The sequence below is a fragment of the Colossoma macropomum genome, unplaced genomic scaffold (genome assembly GCF_904425465.1).
Source record: "Colossoma macropomum unplaced genomic scaffold, Colossoma_macropomum, whole genome shotgun sequence".
Lineage (NCBI taxonomy): Eukaryota > Metazoa > Chordata > Actinopteri > Characiformes > Serrasalmidae > Colossoma > Colossoma macropomum.
In genome coordinates, this window is record NW_023494809.1 from 22,452,084 (window position 1) to 22,479,402 (window position 27,319).

General features: G+C 36.6%; 1 protein-coding gene across 2 annotated transcripts; it reads left to right on the forward strand.

Annotated features, from left to right (window-relative positions):
• The first annotated feature begins 2,060 nt into the window (after nt 1-2,060).
• Nucleotides 2,061-26,368, forward strand: sgk3 (serum/glucocorticoid regulated kinase family member 3). Of its 2 annotated transcripts, XM_036558063.1 has the most exons (18): nt 2,061-2,312; nt 10,748-10,802; nt 11,413-11,605; nt 12,624-12,707; nt 13,076-13,148; nt 14,417-14,492; nt 14,821-14,896; nt 15,107-15,156; nt 15,300-15,357; nt 15,669-15,752; nt 17,679-17,810; nt 19,758-19,870; nt 21,505-21,541; nt 21,947-22,033; nt 22,451-22,546; nt 22,636-22,791; nt 25,326-25,415; nt 25,576-26,368. In XM_036558063.1, exons 3-18 carry the CDS (start codon nt 11,528-11,530, stop codon nt 25,744-25,746), a joined length of 1,461 nt encoding a protein of 486 aa, XP_036413956.1. In that variant the 5' UTR covers nt 2,061-2,312; nt 10,748-10,802; nt 11,413-11,527; the 3' UTR covers nt 25,747-26,368. The 2 variants fall into 2 exon arrangements, with proteins under 2 accessions (XP_036413956.1, XP_036413955.1); XM_036558062.1 differs by lacking the exon at nt 10,748-10,802.
• Nucleotides 26,369-27,319: the final 951 nt, after the last annotated feature.

Below are 27,319 nucleotides of genomic sequence, written 5' to 3' on the forward strand. Positions count from 1 at the left end.
TTTGTGTGTCCCGCCGAATCGCGCGCTCCTCCTGCTGCTGCTCGGTTTGAATCTGCGCACGCGGCCTCGCCGCTGATTGGTCAGAAAAAAGAGGAGCGCCGAGTCAGTGGCGCCTGTGCATTACTGACCTATTACTGTGGCGCCTGTGCATTACTGACCTATCAACTCACCACCAACTTACCACAGACTTACCATCAACAACCACGAATTTACCATCAATTTACTACGAATTTACCATCATTTTACTACGAATTTAACCTAAATAGCCACAAAAAATTATCATAAAATTTGTCAAGATTTTTCCATCCATCAAACAACCTATCACTGCACTCAGCTCAGAATTATTTACAAATGTAAAAACGTTTATTGCCCAACTTTTATACATGATTCTTTGACATATTTGACATTTAAGAATTACTTTATTATTATTATTATTATTATTAAAATTCAAAAATAAAATGTAATCAATAAAATATAATAATAACAATAATAATAATAATCATTATTATCATTATTATTGTTGTTGTTTTTATCGATTACATTTTATTTATTTAAATGATTTGTTTATTACTATTTTAGTTGATTCACCATTATATTCCCATTTTCTGAGCAAATCTGCACTGTAGGCAGACCAACAGAGTCGCGGTGTTTTATCGCCCTCTTGTGGACAGTGATTTACCAAAAACACAAAAATACAGCATCCGCCTGAACATCACCAACAATGTACTATTACTTTACCATCAATAGCCACGAATTTATCATAAACTTACCAAGAATCCTTCACGGTACTAAGCTCAGAATATTTACAAATCCTAAAACATTTACTGATCGATTTCTGTGTGGTTCATATGTCACACATGTATGATACTAATTATTATGGGTATTTTTAGCAGTAATACTAACAATTAGTAATTCATTTATTACTTTTTATTTTTAAATTAAAATTATATTTACAGTGAAATAACAGAATGTAGGAAACTTCTCCTCCTGTGGTGTTTTATCGCCCTCTTGTGGACAGAGTTTTATATGTTATGTAGTTACTTATGACTTGAATTAATAGCTGAGGAACTAAAACACAACAACGGCTCAGCATATTAAACAAACAGCTCTGTGACTCTACGGCTAAATTTCCATAATAAGTCGCGCTGCAGGCGAGCGTGTTTTGCACACGGAGTTAAAGTGTTTAGGAAACACAATTATAGTCAATATCAAACTGGTCGAGGTGCCCTGACTTCCCAGAATGCACACGTTCAGTTCCCTCTAGCTTCCCCAAAGCTGTAAATAAGGAACTTAACATGGTTTTCCTAGCGACAGAAAATGATTCATTTCACTTAATTTTATTTATATAAAATTTACGTATACGTTTTTCTGCTCTTTTATTTTTCCCCTGAGGTCCATTTATGACGTTTGTGTTTGAGTTTACATACCAAAAACTATTGTAATTCATATTTACAACTATTTTCTGACCACTGCTCAGAATTAAACAGGCTGTATTTTGTTACTGTGCCTTTATGACTGAAATATGTAAATGAGCTCTGTTCTGATTGGCTGCCCTCATGCAAAAAACAGTCTGGACTAAAACATTCTTGATAAATTCAGTGTGAATGGGCGGGGCTAAACTGCTGTAGACTGAACGGGTGGATATATGTAAATGAGATTTTTTGTGAACTCAAAACGGCCCGCTTAGTTTCCACATATGAACTGAATGGACTGAAGAATGATGGGTACATTTTAAAACTTTAACAATGTTTACATACCACATCAAACTCATTTTAAAAAGGGGAAGGAAATTTCCATGACATTGGCCCTTTTGTCTTGATGTAGTCCAGAGAAAAATGAATAAATGCTTATTTAATAGGAGCATAAACAGTTCGTTTTTTATAATACAGCCTGTATAAACACACATATGCATATTTATAGTATTTAATACAAACATAAACAGTTAATATTCATCATGTAGCCTACACACCCACAGGCATTTACATTCATACCGTGTAGTTGTGTTGAAGTTATTTTGTCTGGTCGATAGAGGGCGCTGTTGCTCGCTCGCTACACAAATATTATCTTTCAAGTTTTGTCCCGTGACAAATAGCTGCGGAATTTCGGAGCAAACGTCAGCAGCTGGCCATCTCAGCTTTTCATTTGGCGGTTCAGAAACAAACAGCAATGGATGAAGGAAAGTCCTCCCTGCGTCCGTTTGGTCACCTGAGCCTTTGATACTGAAACACACGCCGAGTTTGTTCTTCAGCTTCTTCCTCTGCAGTCCGACACGTCAGTGGAGACGGTTTCCGTGGAAAGCTTGTGAAAATAAGGCAAGTCACAGACAAACTTCTGGAAAAAAGACTTCATAAACTCAAAAAGTGTGTAAAATAAGCTGAAATTGATGTTTCTAGTTTTGTTCCGTTCTTCTAGAGTTAGTTGTTGTAGCTACAGGTCTTAGGTTGGATTATGTAATGTTTTCATCTCCACACTTCAAGCCCATTTTTTCCACGAGGCTGAAATTGGCTTCGAACTCGAATTTTCCGTTCCACCTTAAATGGCACAGGCGGCAGAGGAACTGCTGAGGACAGGCGCCGCGATTACCTGCGGTAATTCATGCGCCATTTAAGGTGGAACGGAAAGATTCCAACATAAAGCCAAATTCAGTTTCGCACAATAATGTTAGCTGAAAGGAACGAAGGTCTTCTTTTGAAAAGTACACGAAATACTTGAGAGCCGTAAGCTGTTTCTTTAAAAAATGTAGTTTAGTCGTGAAATCTTAACTCGAGTTTAGTCAGGTTGGTTTAACGTCTGTTTACAATGAACGTGAGCTGATCCAGCTTTAAAAGCCCTGGCTCATTTTCACCCATAGTTATCCTTCGCAAAATAATGCCCCCCTCCCTAAAACGTTTTATAGCTTTCTGTGTGTAGGGGCATTTATACCAGCTGTAACGTTATACCACACTAGCCGAGGATATTATCAAGGAACCTTGAATATAAAGTTTTACTGCTAGGAAATGGCTGCATTTTATAGTACATGCATGCTTCATTTACCTTCAGCATCAAGTAAAGAGGTGGGTTATACAGGGCATTTATGATTCATTTAGAAGTAAGTGATACAAGATCTGGCTTTTACAATTGATTGAACTCAGACTTTAACATTTCAGTTTACATTCACATTTACAGCATTTAGCAGACACTCTTATCCAGAGCGACTTACAAAAGGTGCTTTGTCGATCTAGAGAAAGTATCTTTGCTAGTTACCAGCAGGTTAGAGAGAAAGCCAGTCCTGAGCTCAGATACTGCTAGAAACAAAAGTCCCTGTTGATACCTAGAGAAAAAGGAACAGAGTTAAACACAGCGCAGTGCAATGCAATACATTTTAATAAGTATTCATTACAATGAATACTTAACTCAGTGCTCATTTAAGTGTGTTAATTAACATTAACATTATCGATATCAGACATTAATATCTAAGAGTAATACGAATGATTTGTGCATTTCTTATACCCTTCATTACTGTTTTACGCATCACAGTAATGGCATGTTGGTACATGTATTTGTGTACATCTCTTTTTGTTGTGTGTTGATTGAACCACCTGCTTGACTGAAGAAAGTGAAGAGTATTCCGTATACACTTAAAAGAGATGGTTCTTCAAGGGTTCTAAGTAAAGGCAGTGGTTCCATTTGGAACTGTGAGTTCCATATTAGAACTATTTTTGTATGGTGCAGTGGTTCTTCAGATTGATGGAGAATGTATTGTACACGGATCTAAATAGAACTAAAAAGCATTCTTCTATTGTTACAAGGCTGACATTGTAACAGTAGCAGAACCCTTTTTGGTGCTATGTAGATCCATTTTCAAAGAGGTTCTATGTAGAACCATGTACAAAACATTCTCCATCAATCTGAAGAACCATTTCACAGTGCAAAAAAACATTTAGCATGCAAATGATTCTATATGGAACCATTGCCTTTACAAAAGAACCCTTGAAGAACCATCTTTTTTAAGTATGTATAATAAGATCAATGAATACAATAGCATTTAAAGAACTGATTCACTGAAAAATCTAAATTTTACAGATTTCCCTTCATCCTAACGATGACTGACCAGACACAACGTATTTAATTTACAGAGTTTATTACTTTAGTTTTTGCACTAAAGCTAGGAGGCTAATGTAGCGGACAAGTAGTGGAAGCCTAGACTGGTGACATAGACTTGTATTTTATTAGCCTCATAGCTCTGAACATCTCTTGGATGACCAACTTCATTTGGCGTAAGAGAAAATTGTGTAAATTTAATTTTTTTTCTTAAACCGTTTGTTTAAAGAGAAATTCTAATATGTTACACAATTAAGCCAGTAAGTTGTCACCAAAGTCATTTATATTTTTTTTTAGGTTTGATGTGAAAATGTTTAAATATGGAGAAATGCAGAATTTTTCACAACAGTGGTGATAGGAACCAGACATCCGAAATGCTTAATGACTCTAAAAGCTATGTCAGGCTAAGTTGTTACATAAAATGGTTATAAATACATGGCCTACTGTGATCTCAAACTTTGTTTTATGGTAGTTTTGAAAAGGGTTTGGCCTACGGTGTATTTATAAAATAAATGCAGGCCCGAGAGTTACGTGAAAAGCATTTTAAGGCAAATAGTGCTCAGATAAGATGTATTTTTTAGGATTTACCACTATTTTACCGTTAAGAACATCATCAGTACATAAAATGGCTATTTGTGTTTTAGACTTTGCGACTCACGGTTCCTATCACCACCACAGTAAAGGAATCTGTGTCGGGAAGTTTCTCTGCAATAAACCATTTCGCACCAAACCATTTTCAGCACCTCAGTTTACATCTGAACGATTTAATAATGCAGTAATTTTGCAAAATTGGTGGAATTCCTCTTCAGGTACTTGGCTTAGAGTCATCATCCTGGGTTAGGCTCACACTGCATAATAATGAGCACCGAAGCATGATTTTGCAACACAAACTTGCACCTAGCTATGAAAAGGAGGAAAGGACTGAACCGGTTTCTTCTAATTGGCATATCAGCCCTGACTCGCAGCATGGAATCTTTTCAACTTCATTTTTTGTCATGTTTGTTTGTTATTTTGTAGACAGTTCTCAGTTCCTGCTTTCACTTTCAGGATTAAATGTCACACTGCCGCTTGGTCACTTGTCCCAGAATGTGAGTGAACAGATGAATGATTGTGTGCTGTGCTTCCTGACGGCCAGTCTGAGGCAAAGAGGACATGAGAAACCTTGTTCCTTAGTCAGCCATTAGCTCACATTTGGCTGTTCCCGTTTCATCAAGAGCTTTCACAATATTTATTTTTATAACTTTAAAATACATCCCAGTCATTTGAATGTGCTTTTCAATCGCCAGTTCTTTAGACCATTTAGTAGGTTGTGCTTCACAATATGTAGTTTAAAGGAATGCTTCAGTGTTTTTCAACCTATTCTCTCCGTGCTGCATCTACAGCATATGGTCTATATGGCCACCCCAGATAATAATAGTGAAGTATTTCCTTGGACTTAAAAAAGAACAGAAAACAATTATGACTTGGAAAAAACAGTTATAAAAGAATCATAAGGGCAAATGCTTAAGCACCTGCCCATTGGCTGCTTATATTAGCTCGTTGTGAGTCAGGGGATTTTCTGATCTTTTCTAGGTACAAGTAAAGGCTTCACCATTATTGTCAATGGTGGTTGACCATATGCCATAAATAGAGACTGTGCGGCAGGTAGAGATTAGGTTAAAACTGTTCCTGTGCTGGGGGGTGTCTGAGACAGTTGGCCACAATCAACAACTTGCACTCTAACGCTTCTTGCCTAGTAGTTTGAAAAGTGCAAGCTATGCAGTTAGTGGTGGTGTGCATGTGCTGGCAGGTCGATGGTACTGTCCAGCAATTGCATAGTAGCTAACTGTGTTTTTAATTAAGGGAAACATTGTTAAAGGTTTCCTCCAGTGTTTAATCTCTGTCACGTCTGTAACAAAAATGTTTTGATCTTGATCTGTACAGTCCCTGTACTTAGTAAAAGAGGAAAAAACCTGTTGACTCAAAACTCACTTATAGTAGAAACTAATGGGCAGTGTCCTGCCTATTGACTGCTATTGTAGGAAGAATGACTTCCTACATATAAGTATACTATAAGCCAGTGGGTTTGTGTTCTTTTACTACATATTGGCAAATTTGTCACTATTATTGTCCTCAGTAATCAACCATACAGGACATATGCCACAGATAGACATTAGATTGAAAAACGCTGGAGAAGTCCTTTAAAGGCTTCATTCTTCTTGTATTTTATTTTTTTCCCTTGAGGTCTACCTAACATTTGTGTTGTTTAATGTACCACGAATGGTCATAATTAATTTTTACATGACTTTTTCCAACCACTTTTTATCCCTTGGAATTAAGCAGGCTATTTTTGTAATTGCATCTTTCAGACTGATATAAAAATAATTGAGCTCAGTTCTGACTGTCGTGTGCCTCATTCAAAAAGCACTGAGCTGAAACACTCCTTATAACTTCAGTGTCAGTGTGTGGGGCTAAACTGCTATAGTCTGAATAGGCAGATGGAAGTAAATGAGTTGGTTCTCGTGACATGACAACCAATGAATGTAAAATGGTCTGTTTTTTGCTGCTTAGTTTCCATATATGGACTGGATAGTAAATGGTGTGTTTTGAAACTTTAACAATGGTAACATATATCTTCAAACTCCTTTATTTAAGCAAGGGAAATTATTGTTCCATGATATGGGCAATTTAAAAAAATCAATATTAGGGAGGCATGTCAATATCAGAATCATGACTATTGGCAGACAATTGTTTAAACACAAATGATCAGTATTGGGTGTTTGGGATGTTTAGATGTTACAAACTGATATTTGTTGATACTTCTATTGTACTCCAGAAGAGTTGAGCGTTTAGGCAGTGCTGGCCTGTTTTGCTAAAATGTCTGCCCTTTATTACTTTTACGTCATTTGTAACCCTATAGAAAATAATATTATGTGTACAGTCAAATGCAACTTACATGTCTTGTTGATTTGAATGTGTCCTCCACATTTCTGCACATTTTAATGCACAATTACTGTTTATTTACTGAATGTAACACATTTGGGGGGGGGAGTAATACATAAAATGTGGCCTGTGCACAAGCTGTGACACATTTCATATTTTATTTTTTCCAATCTGTTAAAATCAGCAAATAAATAAAAATTGTGCATTACAATTTGAAGAAAAATGTAATCTTTAAGTTTCTTCTCTGTAGAAGATGTCTTCCTTATTTTCACTCTACAAAACATGTATTTTGACCAGGGGCGCTTTGCATACCTCTGTATATGGCTGTAGTAATATTTCTTTGCAGTAATAATCCAGGTACACTCATACAAAAGATGCTTCTACAGGTTCTTTAGTAAAGAGAATGGATCTATATGGAACCATGAACACTCAAAGAACCCTTTACATGATTAAAGGTTTCTTTGCGCTGTGAAAGTGTTCTTCTGATTGATGGAGAATGTGCTGTAGATGGTTTTATATAGAACCATATAGCACCAGAAGTGTTCTTCTATTGTTACAATGTTGAGTTTGTATAGATAAAATATTTCTGAATGTTTAAGTATTGGCAATGGCATCTGCATTGGTAGATTTGAACATGCAAAATATTGAATACTGATATTGACCCATGATTCTTATATCAGTGCATCCCTAATAAATACGGTTGTCAGGAAACTTTTGTTCCTTTCCTACTTCCGTGATCTTCTTTCTGCTCTTCTGCTGTCACAGCAAAGGCCACTTTATTTTCTGTTATTGTCTTATTTTATGTAAACAAGACTTTGTTTATGTATTGTTATGGTTTAGGTGAAAGTCAGATCACGTTTTAGGAGTCATGCGTGCAGAAATTCAGATAATTAAAGGGTTCACTGACCACTTCTCACAAATGTAAGTTGTTGCATAAAGAAAGACAAGATAAAATGAATGCCAGTGTGGGAGGTCACAACCTTCAGAAGCTACTGGCAGTATTTTGTTTTAATAATTCCTAGTTAAAATGCAATTTTGATATTTTATAAAAGTACTGTCTTCATTTTTGTACTTCATTTTTAGTAGTACAGAATCATATGGGGGTGTTTTGAAATATAATAGCACTCTTTTGGAGCTTTTGCGTTCCAAATAAAGGGTAGGTATGTATGTGATTTTCTTCTTTCCTCAGGGAGGAAAAAAATGTTTCTGGAATGTTAACAAGCGTGTTCTCATTGTGATTTTTTTCCATGTGGAAGAGTACCAGGGCCACGAGGGCTACAGAGCAGCTATGCTGAGGTTTTGTTTATTCTTTTCCTCTTAGCTGAACTGAACTATATTGTCAGGATTATTTAGGTAGTTCATTTGCAGTAGAGCCAGGGCTACAATTTATACATTCAATCATTTAGAGAATGGCCTTCTTTTTCATCCACAACATAGACTACTAAGGAATGAGAACCATTTCAGGAACAACTAGTGTTGTACAACACATTTTGATAAGCACTGCTGCAGTATTGGCAAAATTAGGCTGCGATATGAAAAGGAGCCTCTGTCCAAACAGTAAATGTTTTATTATGTGTGGTTACCATCCTCATGTACTTCGGATGAGTTTCTGTATGTGGGTGTTTTGGTGAATCAAGGCTTTCATATAATCCACCATATGTAAATCATGTTGGTTAAAAATAATGCAGACGTCATATTATGGAGTGAGTAATGTGTTTTTAAAGGGCCTGTATTGTGGAACACTGAATTTTCCTTTTGATGTACTTTGCAAACGTTCTTAAAGTTTCAAAACGTCCATACAGTCCATACAGTTTATATATGTAGGCTAAACTGTAAAAACAGCCTATTTTGAATGAATTGTTTTTGTGATATCATAACAATGAATACTTTTACATGTACCCATTTACAGCAGTTTGGTCTTGCCCATTCAGGCTGAAGTTATAAAGGGAGTTGCAGCACTGGTTGCTTCTTAAATGAGGCCCCATACAGGGCAGCCAGTCAGAACAAAGCTCATTTGCATATATCAGTCTTAAAGGCACAGTAACAAAAACAACCTATTTAATTTTTCATACATGAAGCCATGCGAACATTTATTTAGCACTTCCTAAATTACAAGAAACGTTTAGAATATGGACTCTTTAAGAAAATTTTAAGTCATATTTAATAATAAGTGTACATTATATGTACAGCCCTAGGTGCAAGTGTCCATAACCATTCTTTTTGAAATAGTCACGTTAAACTCTCACCCATGATGTACTTGGCATTTCTACAGACTTAACCTTCAGTCTGTGTGCAGGAATGTTTATCAGTGGCTGTTGTGCGCTGTGAGGGTCCTGCAGTGGTGCGGTAGTGACACTCCACCTGCCGAAGGTTATCTAAAAATATCCCCTTTCCAGCAGAGGGGACGCAGAATGTTGCACGCTCAATATGGTAGCATGTGTGTAGGTGGGGAGAGAGTGGGAGAGGCGAAGTGTGTATGTCTCTCTGTATGTGCGTGCCATGATGTGGCCCTCATTGTATTACTCTCAGTAGGTATAGAGAAAGGGGGCAATAGATTGAGCAAAATGACAATCTGTTATTGTTATTATGGGTGCATTAGTGATACACCGATACCACTTTTTCCCCTTCCAATATTGATACCTGATCCTCAAGTGTCTGCTGATACCGAGCACCTCTCTTGACTGTGTCTAACCGGGTCAATAGCAGCCTATGAATACTGATATGTATACCGTTACATTTTTAAACATTTGATTTGTGTAAAAACAGTGTTCTGTCTCATAGAGTTATAAGTTTGAATGAGTTTGGCATTTACTGGTTAGAGAACTTCACATTTGAATGTTTCCAGAGCACGAAAGTTTGCTGTTCACTTTAGCATGGTTTTCTTTTAAATGCTTAATTAAATTTAATGGACTGAAATCCTTGCTAGTTGTGCCACTTCTTGAAATACTGGCAGATCTTGCAAGGAGCGTTTTTACTACTGCTTGGCTAAAGTGTGAATGAATCCCACACTGCTCACATGTTACTAGATTCAGTTAAGCTCTGTCTTAGGGCTCAAGCTTCAAGGTATCAATATTCTCTATAGCTGATACCGATACTGCATTTAAGCGCTAATGTAGGGGCCATTACTGATATGGTGCAGTATCAATGCAACACTGTTTATTTTGATAAATTACATTGAGATACCCTTTTTTGAGAATGTCATGGATGTTGTCAGTACCTCAGCAACAATGCTGTGCCATTATCTTATCAGTAAACTCTTTTTAATTGCTTTTTTTTAAATGTGGCTCTACTGTTTTGCTAGTGCAGTTTGTCCATTCCAGTGTGTTTGCAAATTATACAAATCATGTACTGTGAAAATTAGAGATAACACAAGACCACTTTTTCATTTCCAATATTTCTTCTTTAAAACCTGCACCTAAAATGAGCTATTTTTAATTGAAGCACTTTAAGATGAGTGTCTAAAAGCAGACTGTCATGCTCAAACTACTCAGTCACTCTGCTACCTCACAGGAAGAGCTACACATCTAACAACATCACATCACACACTTGATCAGTGTCATCTCTACTGAAGATGTCCTCTAGTGTTGCGATGTTATTTTTCCACATTAACTCACACGTACTTGAAGGCATTTTTAGGATGCACTGTATGTATCGCAAGTAAGGGTGTAATGATTTTAATACAGTATCAAAATGTTGAAAATAAAAGTTTAAAACTTTATCTATTATCTCCCTTCTATCTTTTCAGAGGGTTTCTTAATTGCCGTCTTCTGTGGAAATCCCCGGCCAATGATCAGTACGAGGTATCTATGTGCATGCTATCAGTTTAAAGCAGCGTTGTCCAATCTTATCCGCAAAGGGCCGGTGTGGCCACAGGTTTTCATTTCAGACAAAATATGAAAATGTTTCTTGATTCGGAACATCATCACAGTTGAAAGTGTGTGTAATCACAATATTTAGTTTTTCTGAGGTTTGCAAACTAGATAAAACTTTTTTTAATGGTGTTTATTGATGTTGAGCTACTGACAATACTAATGATACACTCTGAAGTGTGTCATGGTTTGTGACATAATTTATCATAATAACTATAACTAAATAATATATTCCTACTCCAGTCTTCAATAATGGCACGTATTTTTGCCATATGGCCCACCCTTGGAGAGGAGGGGAGAGGAGGAGCATGGCCGGCCAGGCCGCAGCTTCACACTGTGCACATGTTGGGCTTGATTAGTGACCCCGATGGGGTCCGTCTGCAGTCACGCCAGGCTCTCCCATTCTTTTTGCTCTTCCATTCATGCAGAGCAAGAGTGGAAGCCCTTTAATGTGCCGCGCTCTGCTCCTAACAGGATTGGCGGACAGTGGCGGAGCACCTCTCTCGCTCTCTGACATGCTCTTTCTCTCTGTTCTGCACAGCTCTAGAATGGAGATTGTCAGTTGTGTGTTTAAGCTGTGCTCCGGAGCGGAGCACTGAAGTACCGCTGCTACACCGAGCTGCCTTCTCTGAGCTCAGCCAGCCAGAGCCCTCAGGATGGACGAGCACTCCAGCTGCCCTAACGTCAGCATTCCCTGCTACAATGAGCAGAGAGACAAGAAAAAGCGCTACACTGTAAGTGATGATTACCTCACAGGCTACATCTGAAAGAGTTTTCATTATTTGTATGCATGCTAATACTGGTTTTGTCTAACGCTGGGCAACATATCATCAGTACCGGTGTTGGTGTAGCACAGTAATACTGATCTTTAGTTTTAGCAGTATTGAACATTAACCAAAACTAACTGCAAAGTAAGTCATTTGCTGGTTGCTTCAGGCTGTTTTGAAAGAACTGTAGGACAAATCATAGTGATCTTTGTTTAGATTTGCTACATAATGAATTCTCAGTGTAAAATGCTGTGCTTATCAGCTGGACTGTGTTGTTTTAGCTAATTGAAACTTGGTAGTTTGGAAACAACAATGAATTTGCCACCCTATTATTGTTATCTTGATTACACAACAAAATTCTAGACTATTTCAGCTGTATAATTGTTCAGATGCACACAGAATAAATATTGTTTCAAATTATTAATGAACTCTAAATTTAGATATTTTGACAAACATGCATTACTGTATAGAGGTCATAGGCACATGATTAAAATATTTATCTTGGCAATAAGTATGTTTTTGCTTGTAAAACACTATATAATTGTAATAAATGCAAATGAACATGCATACAGTAAAAAAGAAACAAAAATGTCTCGTTAGGTTAAATGAGATTTCTGCTAACATTCTGTACTGGAATGCTGGTGTGACATAACAATATTGATTTTTAGTTTTAGTGTTATTGGTCAATAACAAAAGTTTACTTAACTGTAATGAATGTGATTTCCTGGGTGTTCAAGATTGTTTTGAAGAAGCCATTCAAAATACATAAAAAACGAAATAAATATTAAGTTTCCTTTCTGGAATTGTGTGTAAATCATGTGTAAGTTTCTCTTGTGGTAATTTTGATAATGAAATGTCATCAAATATCATGACACTCTGAAAATTTCATGATGCTGAATTTTATCAGTACTGTGTAGCACTTCTCTTGCCCTTGATAAAGTTTAATGGTGAATAAACATTAACTACTGTACTTCTGTTGTCTTAGGTTTACAAAGTGATGGTCAATGTTGGAAGACATGAGTGGTTTGTCTTCAGGAGATATACAGAATTTGATAAACTGTATAATACAGTAAGTGAGACACATTCTCTATGTTGTGATTGGTTTAGAACTAGCTGTGGAATGTTCATGTTTCACACATCTATTATTGTGTAGCTTGAGATTTAGACACTGAGGCATCAAATGTCTTGTGATTTCATTCATTAAAGTCATTGTTATTTGTATTTACCCATTTCTTCTTTTTTCTATCAGATTTTTTTGTTTTATTAAAAGCAAAATTGAGATATGTAGTACAGGCTATGAAGTGATCCACTTTGAGAAAACATTCCTCTTGGTTAAAGTTGCATCTAGTTAAACTAAAAGTTACACTTTTGGAATTGTAAAACTTGTTTAGCCAAAATCTAACCTGTTTTTAAAACCCATGTATTTTTTTACTACAGTTGAAAAAACAGTATCCTGCTTTGAATTTGAAGATACCTGCTAAGAGGATATTTGGTGACAACTTTGACCCAGGTATTTATATCAATTGAACATATACACTGCTGCAGTTAATAGTGCAAAAGGAAGAAACAGCCTATGTGTGCTTCTACTCTCATTGCCTTGTTTGTAAGGTTGTGATGTGGTGACTGTGCCTCATTTAGTTAAATAGAGATCATGTGAATTTGACAAATTAGATTATCTGTCATGCAAGTCCATATTGCAAATGAACTGTTTTAAATCTATTTTAAACTTTTTGCTCACCATTTTAGTCGCATGTCCCAGCATACCAGAATAAAATACAGGATCTTTAATGCATAATGATTTATTGAACACATTAAACTGTGCAGTTGTTCAGAGCTCATCCATAACCAGTTACACTGCCAATGAGATGGCCTGTATATCTACCATTCTCCAGCCACTGGTCATGTAATTGAATGCATGTGTTGGCAGTTTAAACATGTGCCTAAAGGCTTGCATTAAGTACACACTGGTACCCATGCTACCACATTCTGTTCTGTTGGTTAAGCAGTCATTTAATGATTTTAATTGGCAGTGGCAGCTTGAATGTTAAATGGATTCAGAAAGGACATAAAATATTGGGCAACTGCTTCAGCACACTACAAAAATGATGCTGTGGTAACATCTTAAATCTAGTCAATATTTCTCATTAGGAGATTGTTATAAGAATATGATAAAAAATATTGAACTTTCTAGACATTTTTACTTGTTTTAAGTCATCTAGTGAAATTCTCATTCAATTGGCTGATAATGCTTCTTATTTCAAGCATTAATTCTTGAAATGAGCAAACTCATGTCTAAAAACAAGCAAAATTTTGTGTACACACCTACAAATAAATTGAGTAATCTTGTAATATTTATAGCCAAATCTTAATTAGATATATTAGTTATATTGACTAAACTTAGAAGTTTTATCATTTTTGCAGTGTGCTGAAGCAGCTGCCCATTGGATTACATCATACATATACTTTGAGTCAACAATTTTTCTGTTCATTTACTAAACAAAGGAAAACGCATGAAAATTACTATCAATGTAATCAACCAGATGCTGCAGATGCACCAGATAAAGATGAAGTAGAGAAACGATGGACTGTTCTTTTAATAAAGATGCAGCATTGCAAGAAGTTGTATAATCTGTGGATTCTTGATTGTTCTGCACCATAAATTCTCCACATCACTACAGACTCTTTCGTTATATATGCAAGGAATTCCTCTAAAACACGAGATCCAGCTATGGTACTCATTTTTGAAGGACTAATATGTTTTTTTATGATCCACATCAGAGTTTATAAAGCAGAGAAGAACGGGGTTACATGAGTTCATCCAGAAAATCGTGTCCCATCCGCAGCTCAGCAACCAGTGAGTTCATCAGGCAATTTATACAGTGTTTCACCAGCATTATTATTCATGAACAGTCATGGTGACAAGTCCAGCAGATTTATGCAAATGTCTGATATCTTTTAACAAGTTTGTAATGAATATGCTCTGTTGGAACAAACAAAAAACCTAACACGATTACGAAGATTTTTCATTGCTTTTGGGACTCTAATGACAAGAAGAAATATCTGCAGGCGTTTTTTTTCCGTAGCATTATTAATGTGAGCTCATATTACTCTTAACAGCAGTGGCTTTGTACTCTCTCAGTTAGACTTCTAACATGTGACCGCTCTTCCATTCAAATGCACAGCCCCGATGTCCGAGATTTTCTGCAAATGGACAAATCAAAAAACTTCTCAGATGCCTCAGAAGATGAAGATGAGAAGGTTTGTGGTGCTTCATATTCACTTTATACTTGATCTTTTATATGTTTTGGACCTGTCGATAGGCTGTGAAGTGAAACTGGTCTGTTACACACTCGACAGCTAAGTTGCTGGTTGTTGTTTTAGACACTGAATCTTCATTACTTATATAGATGAGTATAGTGTTGACATAGAGCTAAATTAGAACATGTATCATTATTTTCATCTTTACAGAATGGCTCTACCTCCAGAAATATTAACCTGGGACCATCTGCAAATCCCCAGTAAGTGCATTGTTCTGCTGTTTTTTTTTTTGCCATTTATGTTGCCAGTATACTGCTTAACTGGTGTTAAGACATGGCAGGGTAGAGTATGTTATGGAAATCATCTTGTTTACAGCATTTTTTGGCTCTTTATTTCTTTCCAGGGCTAAACCCACTGACTTTGACTTTCTTAAAGTCATCGGTAAGGGGAGCTTTGGAAAGGTACGTTTCTGTTTGATACACTGCTGTGAACAAAAACCATCACTTTGTATGTATCTTTGTTAGCAAAATGACCCATAACTCAATTAAAAAGTGCAAGTTCACTACATTATATGAAGTGTGGTGGTATCAGTTCTGTAGGTAGTGAAAGCCTTCTTCTAACAGTGAATTATTTGTTTTGTTTGCGGTATTGCAGCTAATAAATGATGGGTTTTCCTACTGAGAAGTGAGAGTCTCACAGGTCTAGAGTTACGGGGCGTTTTCTTTCAGACTGGAACTGTTTTAACCCACTATGCTTTCTTTCTCATGAAAAGGTTCTCCTTGCAAAGAGGAAACGAGACGGGAAGTGTTATGCAATCAAAGTCTTGCAAAAAAAGGTCATTTTAAACAGAAGAGAGGTAACTATCTACAATTGTGAAACCGTCTTTGTGAATAAAAATCGTAAACTGTGATATAAGGGAGAGATGGTCCTGATATGGATCTCAAAAAATGAGTGGAGACACAAAGTAGGTGTACTTAAAAAGTCAGTTGGTGTATAGTCATATGCAAAAGTTTGAACACCCGTTTTTTTTTTTTTTTTAAAGTTAACATATCTACAGGGAACACGCTTAAATATGGCATTTTTCTGCACATTTTAAACGCATCATTTATTTGCCTAATGTAACATATTGGGAAATAATAATACATGAAATGTAAAATGTGCCACAACTTTTTTACAGACCATGTTTTTATATTCATATTCTTTGTTTCATGTTTTCCCAATAAGTTAAATTCAGCAAATAAACTGTAATTGTGCATTGCAATGTGCATAAGTGTGTTCTCTACAGAGGATGTTTTAACTTATTTTCATTTTGAAAATCAACAAAAAATGTAATTTGTACAAGGTTGCCCAAATGTCTGCAAAGGACTGTAGATACTTGCCAGCATGTCTTCATTTTATCTTTGCAAGCATTTCGTCTCTGTTGGAACAAAACCTAGTATCTTTAAAAAGACACTTTACAGGAGAAGGAAAAAACTTTAACATATAATGGAAGATAATGGACAAATTTATTCCAAGTAATTTTGGAGCATTTCTATTGGCCTGTTCATCATGAAATTCTGGGTCAGTGTATAGGGTATCTGGCCATTTCAAATTATTTAAAAAAAATCAAAAAACTATTAAAATAGAAATACAAAGTTTTGTCCCAACAGCGATGACTTATTAGTGTAACAATACAATGTTGCTGAACACAACATTCATAGATATTTGAACACTCAGGATGCACATGTTCTCTCACTGCATCTCAATGCTGCCACATCTGTACCATGGCATATTATGCAAATGTCATACACTGTAAAAAAAAAATGGCTCGTCAGATCTACCTAAAAAGATACTTCATGTGGTAACAAGTAAATTAACTAGTTTTATTCAACCTAAATAAATATTGTGAATGAACAGTTCTTTCAATCAAAGTAATTTTTGAGTTGAGTAAAACTAGTTCAGTTTCTTATTACCACATGAAGTATTTTTTTCTGATGAGCCATTTTTTACATTGTAGCCAGGGTTGAGCTGTAACTATACCTGTAATGACTTTACGTGATTAATACAAAAAAGGGCAATCATACATTACCAGTCGTGCAGCAATTTTGATTGTTGTGATGACAAAAAGTGTCATTTAGTTTTATTTGTCTTCTGATAAATTTTTGCAACATCCACGCTGACCGGGCGATTGAGTCCTGGCAAATGCAACTTTTAACAAACATCAAAACAATTTTTTTGTCTGCTTCATCACATTCGGTGCTGCATCTCCAGAATCAGCTCAGATGTCACTTTAAATAGTAATCCTTTGGATTAGGTTATGCTACTTTTTTATTATTTATTATTTTACATTAATCAGTAATATGTACTGGAATGTGTTTTTAAAGTATCCCTCCCAGCCCTGGTCATGAGTCATTGTGCTAATTAGCCAGATATATTTTACTTTTGATGTACAACTCTATTCGACTTTATGGTAAGTAGGAAACTGTTTGTTTAAGAGGTCGGTTTGGTCCATCGAAGAGCAAATAATGTTAATTATGTTAGCTTAGGCAAATAAAAAATGAAAGCATTTCTGAACTACTTCAGTTTAAAAAAAAAGGGGGGGGTTAATAAAAATCTATTTGATAAATAAAAAAACAGTTTGGCTATAAAGAAAGCGGAATCAGAATCTGCCATAAAAAATTATGATCAAAGCACCTCTAAATATTTTATTCAAGGTACATATTACTTCTTACATAATCTGAGTTTGCATGCACTCAATTCATGGTTTATATTTTGTTTTATCATTTCTTTTTCCTAATAACAGCAAAAACACATCATGGCTGAGCGCAACGTGCTGTTGAAGAATGTGAAGCACCCTTTCCTAGTTGGATTGCACTACTCTTTCCAGACAACAGACAAGTTATACTTTGTCCTGGATTTTGTCAATGGAGGAGAAGTGAGTAGTTTCTCCTGTCTGAATACCGCATGTGTGGAATATTTATCTGCTAGTGGAAAACCACGAGTAGTTACAACACAGGAAGCGGGACAAAAATGTTATTCTTAAGCATGACCGATGTGGACAGATATGTGATGAAAAATGTCAGTATTCTGCAAATGAAACCGCAGTACTGTGAACATCTGTTTTTAACAATGTGGCCGCAATTGCTGAACACTGTTTTTAGAATGAAATCACACTGAGGAGTTGTTGGTAGCTTATATGTGATTTTACTTTCTCCAACATGGTTGGCTGGCATGACTGGCTGATAATTTGTCATTTAAGATGATCTATGAAATTTTGGTCAGTGCCTTGCAAAAGTATTCAACCACCTTAAAAGGACTTGTCTAGATTACAAATAATGCTTTGACATTTTGTGAGGTGTTATATTTTATTTAAAAAGACTGACCTTCAAAATCGAGAAATAATTAATTTAAATTGCATAAGTACGCAACCCCTGTGCCGTGAAAGCTCCTAGTTTATACAAATGAAAGATATTGCTCTAGCGAGGACACAGTAGACCTTAAAGAAGTTTATCTTTTCTAGATAAAAGATCCCTTTTATTAAAGTACCATTGATCAGGGTGTGAATGTCAATGAAAGCTGTGAAAATTAAGACCAAACAGCATTCTAAGGAAATTAGACACAAAGTTATAGACATGCACAAGAAAAAGGAAAGGCTACAAAATAAGAAGGGGACTTGTGAGGGAAGTCGCAGAGAGGCCAACAATCGCTCTGATGGAGTTAGAGTTCAGTGACTAAGACTGGAGTGAAGGTGCGCCAGTCAATTATATCAAGAGCTCTGCATAAAACATATATGGGGTATGGCTAGAAAGAAGACATTAATGAAAAAAAAACACATCAAAACGTGTGTGAAGTTTGCCAGAAAGCATCAGAGTGAACCAGATAAATTGTGGGATAAGATTTTGTGGTCAGATGAGACAAAAATGGAGCTGTATGTGCCACAAACCTAATTCTGTCCATTTCTCAACAATCATCCCAACAGTAAAGTATGGGGGTGGCAGCATCATGTTGTGGGTACACTTTTCCTCAGCGGGGACTGGGCATCTTGTTTAAATTGCAGGATGGATGGATGGATGCTACAAAATGCAGGGAGATATTGCAAGACAACCTGTTTCAGTCTGTTAAAAAACTAAAACCTGAGGACAGTGATCCCAACCCAGAGGCCAAAGCAACACAGGAGTTGTTGAACAACAAAAATGAATGTTATACAAAGTCCAGATTTCAATCCAATCACTGTGGCGCTATTTGAAAACTGAGGTCCACAAGCATCATCCAACCAACCTAAACACCCTGGAGCAAGTTTGCTAGGGAGAATATGCAAAAACAAAACTGTTATTGCAGCAAAATGTGGTACTAGTCTGAAGTTCCTCACTTTTTTAAAAATAAAATAGTTTGATGTAACATGTAAAAATCGCTAGTTTCAAAACATACCATTCACACCCTGTCCATACAGTTCATATATAAGCTGCAGAAACAGTCAGTTTTGAATTCATTGTTTCTGTGATGTCAGCCCAGACAGCATTTTGAAAGAGGCACAAGACAGGGCAGTTGAGAAATGGGCATGTAAAAATGAATTATTTGGTGAATAAATGCACAGAAATGTCAAGTCAACATAAGGAACTAAAATAAAGTACAAGAAAAATGTACTTGTATATCACATACTCCAAATGACCCTGGCTGGCATGTTTTTAAGGGTGTGCTTATTTGTATTCAACTTTGTGAATAAGCATGCTGACCACAGTGACCTAGTGAGAGCTCGGTAGTGTGGGGTGTGCCCTTCAAGGCTGATAAAAGCTGTAGATAGACTAAATTCGGCATGAAGTGGTTGAATCGACTTTTTTCCCCATGTTTGCAAACTGGGAATGTTTCACTTCTATCGTTTCAGCTTTTCTTCCACCTTCAAAAAGAGCGAACCTTTCCTGAACCCAGGGCGAAGTTCTACATTGCTGAGATGGCGAGCGCACTGGGCTATCTGCACTCTCTCAACATTGTTTACAGGTTAGTACCATCTTACTCACTGCATGTACATCCCTGTTTTAAAGTTTATACTGTAAGAATGTCAAAAGATTACATTAAGACTGATATTATGGTGTCATTTCTTTACCTTTTTCTTTTTAGTTCCAAATACTCCAGACACCATTCAGTTCTCTTTAGTAGTAACTGCTAGTCTGTCTATTCCCAAAATAACTCTGCCTTTGAAGACTTCCCTAATTTATAGCCTATGGCCACAGTCACAGCTCTTGCCAGCAAAGTAGTAAGGAAAACTGACACGTGAATACAATTTATTTTACAAGGGAGTGTCCCCTAAGAGCTTTCGAGGTATTTCATGAAAGTCTGGGTCCGACTGTATGACTGTAGCGATTGTTTTAGACTCATTTAGGAAAAGATTTAACATGAACAATGAGAATGTACAGCTGTATGCAAAAATTTGGGTCCCCTTGGTCAAGTTACATGTTTTGTTGATTTTCTAAGTGTATATAAGTTAACGCATCCTCAACAGGGAAGCACATTTTAATGCACAATTACTGTTTATTTGATGAATTTAATGGCCTGTGCACTTTATATTTGATAGTTTTTCCCACAGTATGTTAAACTCAATAAATGGAAGTTTGCAAAATTTGCAGAAAAAAGGTCAAATTTGTTCTCTCTAGAGGAACATTGTGTATGTGAGTAGGCAAGTCTTTTGTTTCTATGTCAGCTTGGCATGCTCTTGGAAATCTGGAGTTTTAATGAGTCACCATGACACTGTAGTAACCTATTGTTCTTTTAATGTCTTGTTGGTCATTGTGGACTCATGGTTTCCAACCACATGTGGGTAAACAAGTCACATGACCAACTATTGTCAAAGTTTTACACTGAGCTTGTTCTCAAGACCATTAAAAAAGACCACATCCATTTCAGCTATGAGCATGATAGCTTATTTAAGAAACCATATATATACACACACACACACACATATATATATGCATATATGTGTGTGTGTGTGTGTGTGTGTGTGTGTGTAGACAGCTTATTGAGTATTTCTTTCAAAAACAAGGTTATGATTAGGAAGTTTTTTGCCCCTTTGCTGCAATAACAGCTACACTAGATCTTTGAACATCTGTTTTGAGGATTTGATTGCATTCAGTCGCAAGAGCTTTAATGAGGTCAGATACCGACATTAAATGATTAGTTCTGGATCACAAACACCACTCCAACTCAAATACAAATGTATTTGGACAGAGCTCCAATAGTCCAGAGAGTCCACTCCTCCACAACCCAGTGCTTGGGGGCTGTATACCCCTCTAGTAGATGCTTGCCATTGGGCATGGTAACCTTAGGCTCATATGCTGCTGCTCCAGAGCATCCTGTTCTTTTGTCAATGCTGTTCTATAGAGATTCTACAAGCTTTGTAGAACTGTGCATGCAATTGAACACCCGTGTCAGCAATGGATGCACCTTAAAGTAGCAGAATTCGCTAATTAGAAGGGCTTTCTGGATACTTTTGGAATTATAGTATCTGTAGTGTATGTTGATGGTTTTTATGTAATTTCTCAACCTCTGATACAGCATGTAGTTGGGCCATTTTGTCATTCAGTATTTCCAGTCCTAAAACAAATACAAGCTGAAAGGAGCACTGTTTTTTTTCTTAGGGATTTGAAACCAGAAAATATCCTGCTGGACTCCCAAGTAAGCACGTTTTTTCCTTTTTATAAGTGTCATTGTTAATTGTTCAAGCAATGAATCTGAGAAACAAAGCTGTCACAGTTCCTAAGGTTAAGTAAGAAGTCTCAACTGAGAGACTATAAGGACCCACAGTCATAAGAAGGATTAGTGCGATCAGAAATACATAGTTGTCAACCAAATAAAATATGTTACTAATACTCGAATGTAGTAGTAGCATTGTCTGTTATTAGATTAGGTTTTAGTTGAGCATTTTCTGGGAAATCTCATTGTGAATGTGGTGAAATAGGCCAGTGGTCCAGGATCTATTCAGTGTTCTGCCTAAACAAAAGGTTCTTCAGTTGTGAGAAGAATTGGCTTCTTGTGTGGTGAAAACGCTTCTTAACATGCCTCCGTTTCCTGTCTGTTAAGGGGCATATAGTCTTGACGGATTTTGGATTGTGCAAGGAGGGGATCTCTCAAGCAGATACAACCACCACATTTTGTGGAACACCTGAGGTAATATCATCAGGATCATCATCAGTAGGAAAAAATATTGTCACTGTCTCAAAACTTTGACTCTTTTTTAGACCGTTTGAAGATGCCAGCTGCCCTTTACGTTGTGTGACCATTTACTGATTTATTACAGAATTACTTGAAATAACATCTCTAATATACTTGGCATACTATGGATTCCTCAGAAAGTAGAGGCTATTATGTAGTGAACGTGTATTACTTTTCACTGTATGATTAATGCTGTTGATCGAATCAACCATGCCAAAGTATTTGCAAAGTTTGTGTTTAATTAAGCACAGCATGATGTCTTTTATGGAATGTTTTCTTCTGATACAGAGGATTATGTGTGGAATAATTTCAGTCATTTCAGTTCACTGGCTTTTGCATCTAGTGTTTTAAAATAAATTGGTTTCTTGACAGTATCTGGCTCCAGAGGTACTGAGGAAACAGCCATATGACAATACTGTGGACTGGTGGTGTCTGGGCTCTGTGCTGTATGAGATGCTCTACGGCCTGGTAAAGATAAACTGCAAATTTCTTTATTTTTGTTAGTTGAATCTTAATGGTTGTATGTTAACCTATCATGGTTCTGTTGTCCTCGACAGCCTCCATTCTACAGTAGGGACACACATGAAATGTATGAAAACATACTACATAAGGATCTACCAATGCGACCTGGTGCATCCACGACTGCCTGGTCCATCTTACAGGCTCTACTGGAGAAGGATAACACCAGGAGGCTGGGATACAGGGACGACTTTGTGAGTTTCTGGTGTAATTTTATTTAACAAGATACGTTAGCAACAAGATGTGCAATATGTCGCAACAAGATGTGCGATAAGATGTTCTTAAGAGTCTAAAAACATGCTTGTTCACCATTTCTTTTAAAATGAAGAGTAGTTAAGGGGAATTCCACCAATTTCTTTTTGTTTTTATTTTATTTTTCAACTGCATAATTCAATTATAGATGTAGACAGCATTATTCAGAGTGGTTTAATGTGAAATGGTGAATTGTAGAGAACTTGATGATTTCTTCACAATGTTAGTGATGAGAACCAGAGGTCTGCAAAACTGATATTGCACGTATCTATAGCTTTTTTTATTTACTCTCCAAAATGACCAGTGACCCTACACATGTTTTCTGAGTTTTTATATGTACTGTAGGTGATAGTAAAATAGCGGTAAATCTGGAAAAAAGAAATATTTTCTTGGGGTACAGTTTTGCCTTAGAACACTTGGCATCTACATTTTGGGCCAAAACCTTACAGGAACTAGTATCTATACTATAACTATCATAAAACAATATCTCAAGCATCAGACAGCATATGGTAACCATGTAGCAGTGTGATGATTTCCTATGATGGTAGCTGTTAGAGACATTAAATGCTTTGGATGTCTAATTTCTATCACTAACGATGTGAACAATTCCCATTTGGTGAATGTCTCTAGAACCTGGAATTTCACATCAAACCACTTTGAATTACTTTGTTCACAGCTGAACAATTTAATTATGCATATTTTTTATCACTTGAACAACCTTAAAGAAAAGGATAATAAGGAGCTTGTCCCCATTTTTGCTGCAGTAACAGCCTCTACTCTTTTGGGAAGACTTTCTTATACACTCTAAAATATAAAGGTGCCCAAATGATTCTATGGAAGAACCAATTTTGGTCATCTAAAGAACCTTTTTAGAGTTTTAAGAATTTCTATTCAATCTAAAAGTTATATATATATATTTTTTTTTCATTTAGGAGCCTTTAGTTTTAAAATGTTGGCATGTTGCTGCTATCAGAGCAATAGAGGTTCAGTTAAGTCACTGATTATCCATTGGCACTGATGTTGGTTGATTTAAGTCTATAATCAGTATTCCAACTGTACAGTACTCTAGTTCATCACAAAAGTGGTACTTTGTCACTCCAGACAATGTGTTTCCGCTGTTCAAAACCTGAATGGCCGGGAGCTTTACGCTGCTGTCTACGCAAGGCGTAGGGTCAGAAGGAATAAAAAAACATGCTAAAATATGATGTTTCCAAATCCTTAAACCGTACATAGTGGCTCTTTAAAAAAAAGCTGTACTCTTATGTAGAGTCATGTTTACTACGGTTTCAGGTCTTTTTTATAATATATGCAAAAATTGTAACAATTGCAAATTTGTCATTGCAAACATACATGTATTAGTGATCCTGCATTTATTCCTTCTCCAAGCCAGGCAATGCCAAAGTATCCTATGTTTTAATGCATCTGGTTTAGAAGTGTGTTACCTGTCCCCAGCCTGACTGAGGCCCAACAAAATATAGAGTATCAAGTTTTTGTATGTGAAACATGGGACATGGGATGGTTGGGTTTGTTTTCTAATGCTTCTAATGTTTTCTCATTTTTTTTTCTCACTTATGCATTTTCACTTTTGCACACCCTTTCTCTTGCTTGCTTTCTCTCATATAACTTTAGCTGTGTTCAAAATATCTCCAGAGTTTGAAGGGTGGGCGAACATGCCCCTGAATGAAATTGGGTGTGAAGTTCAACAGTACATCAGTCATAGTTACACCATGGATGATGAGCTGGATGTGTTGGGTTGGTTAAAGGTCACAGTGGATCTTTCTCCTTGCTTAAGTTTGCCCAAAGTGTGTTAAGCATTTTTGCAAGTACCAGTAGTAGTAAGAGGACCTTCAGCCCTGCGAGGCTAATAGTTGATTGGAGGAGGAAGGATGAATTGGAGATCATAAAGATGATTGATGTGAACGGACAGGGAGGCTAATTGGAAGCTTCTGGAGGAGGTGCTACACCAAACTGCTGCTGTTATGCATATTGGTTGTATGTAACACCCCCTGGTGGATGAAGCTGAAATACAGGCATATTTACAGACAAGTGTACATGTCTGTTCCTTTACCTCTGTGTTACTTTTAAAGCGTGGGATGACTGCACGGTGATTAGTCATCAGATCATCCAGTCATGAGTGAATGATACATATATTAGTATCAAACTACACATCCTCCACAGATAACACACTTTGGCACATTTTAATGCACAATTACTGTTTATTTGATGAATTTAACATCTGTCTAACTCAGATATATAGAAATTGTGCACTATAATTTGAAGAACAATGTCATATTTAAGTGTGCTCTGTGTAGGATGTGTGAACTTATTTTCACTTTGAAAAACATGTCACTTGACTGGGGATGTCCAAACCTTTGTATACAACTTGGTTGTTTGGTAGCATATTGCACGTTTGTGGGAGATGAAAAATGTTATAATGCTGGTGACACCAATGACATAATATCTCTATTTGTTTCAGAATGAAGTCAAACGCCATGACTTTTTCTCTTCTATTAACTGGGACGACCTTGAGCAGAAAAGGATTCCACCTCCGTTTAACCCCAGTGTGGTAAGTGTCTTTACTACCATTTATTCACTGTATCTGTTCCTCTGTTTAGTTACATACAGATTGTTATAACTAAGAACCCATTTGGTTCAAAGCATCCTCAAAACAGTACTGTGAAAAGTGATTGTGCGTTTTGCTAATGCAATCTTTCCTCGTCCTACAGGAGTCGCAGTATGACATTTCAAATTTCGATCCAGAGTTCACAGAAGAAACTGTTCCCAATTCGGTGTGCGTTTCCACAGAGCACTCCATCGTCAATGCCAGTGTCATGGAGGCCGACGACGCCTTTCTGGGGTTTTCCTATGCTCCACCTTCAGATGACTCTTTCCTGTAAAAAGGCTGCTGCTGAAGCGAGAGCTCCCAGAAGTGGCTTTTGTAGTAGTCATTCTTTTTTGCTGAAAGGGAAGAACCTGCCCAGTGGAGAAGCCTGACCTTAGGAGTTGTATAGTTTTGTTGACAGAAGTACATAGACATTTTGTGATGCAGGGTATTTCAAATCTTTATTTTTATCTTCAGACAACAGATTTATATTTTGTATGGAATCTATTACCTTCCCTGAGATGTTGCTCAGGTGTTGCTTTTCTTTTCTTCCTCAGATTATTTTATACGGTGGCAGTTTTTCTGTCAGGGAAGCCTGAGTATGCCCTTTGCTTGAAAACAAAATGCCTTTGTCTTATACATTCCGTTTTATCTCCCCTGACACCCAGATCATTGCTTACGACATGGACACTGTGCAGCTGTGACCGTGTGGTTTGACCTATAAAAGTATATATATTATGGAAAATAGTTACAGGCCTAGTCATATATTAGAAGACATGTGACTTTTTTTTTTCTTTACCAAAGATGCCATTTTTGTAATAACCCCCATGGCATAATGATGTAAGATTGAACTGAATTAAAAATTTAACTAATGGTGGAATTTAAATTAGTAAAGTAAAAGGAACTATTGCCTTGTATTTCTTTGCCTGTGTGTTTATGTGAACTAATGACTACAATTAGTCTTTTTGGTTACATTCACATTATCACTCACATCTGGTTTTAAACTGCAGATACATTTTTATTACATATATGAGTGTTTCTGCAACTACGGGCTGTTTTGGCTGTTCAAATAAAAAGCAATATAAAATAGAATGTTTATTTACATTTTTATACCGAATTTGTCACATAAGTACATTTTCACTGTTTTTGAGTATAAATGGCAAATAATATGGCCTGTTACATTAGTTTTGTCAGACAACTTCTAATGTACTTAAATATAATGTGTAAGAAACTGTTTAAAAAAGTATGATGCAGAATGCATTAGCTGTAAGCTGTAGGGTAAGGACGTGTAGAAAATATAAAATATGAAACATCTATGTTTACTTTGCAGTTCTGTGAATTCAGGGGTTCTTAGATTAGGGTTCCCCCACTTTTGTCCAGGTCCTCTTTGGTCTGGGTTTCTATATATTAAAAAAAAACTTTGGGTCATTTGTTCAGTGCCACAGGAAGGACATGTTCATGTGGATGACACATTTAAGCTATAGGAGAAAAAAATACAAATTACTAATCAATTTACTGCCCAAGGGACATTTGTTGAAACATGAATTAGCTGTAACTGTTAATCATTTGTCAAAACTATCTGATGCTACTTGGTATAATCTACGAAGTTTCATCATATTGTAATCTGCAACTACTCAAAAACGGGTAAACTACGTTTAGGATGGTCTGATATCTGCTGTATCCCTTCATCACAGACTATGGAGCCGTCTTGGTTTTAAAAAGTGGAGTCGACTCCAGAAGCATCTTCTATCACTGCACTGCACACAGACATTAATAGTACTGACATCACAAACTGCCGATGTGCGCGCGGTGCAGCAGAGTTCGCGGAGTCTGAGGTAGTTAGTTTAGCTAACTTGCGGTTATTGATG

What these genes read in the sequence shown, in the direction of transcription:
- sgk3 (XM_036558063.1), top strand. Translation starts at nt 11,528, where the DNA reads ATGGACGAGCACTCCAGCTGCCCTAACGTCAGCATTCCCTGCTACAAT. An exon ending in GGACCATCTGCAAATCCCCA is followed by an intron (nt 15,157 to 15,299) that starts GTAAGTGCATTG and finishes ATTTCTTTCCAG; the next exon opens with GGCTAAACCCACTGACTTTG. An exon ending in TCATTTTAAACAGAAGAGAG is followed by an intron (nt 15,753 to 17,678) that starts GTAACTATCTAC and finishes TCCTAATAACAG; the next exon opens with CAAAAACACATCATGGCTGA.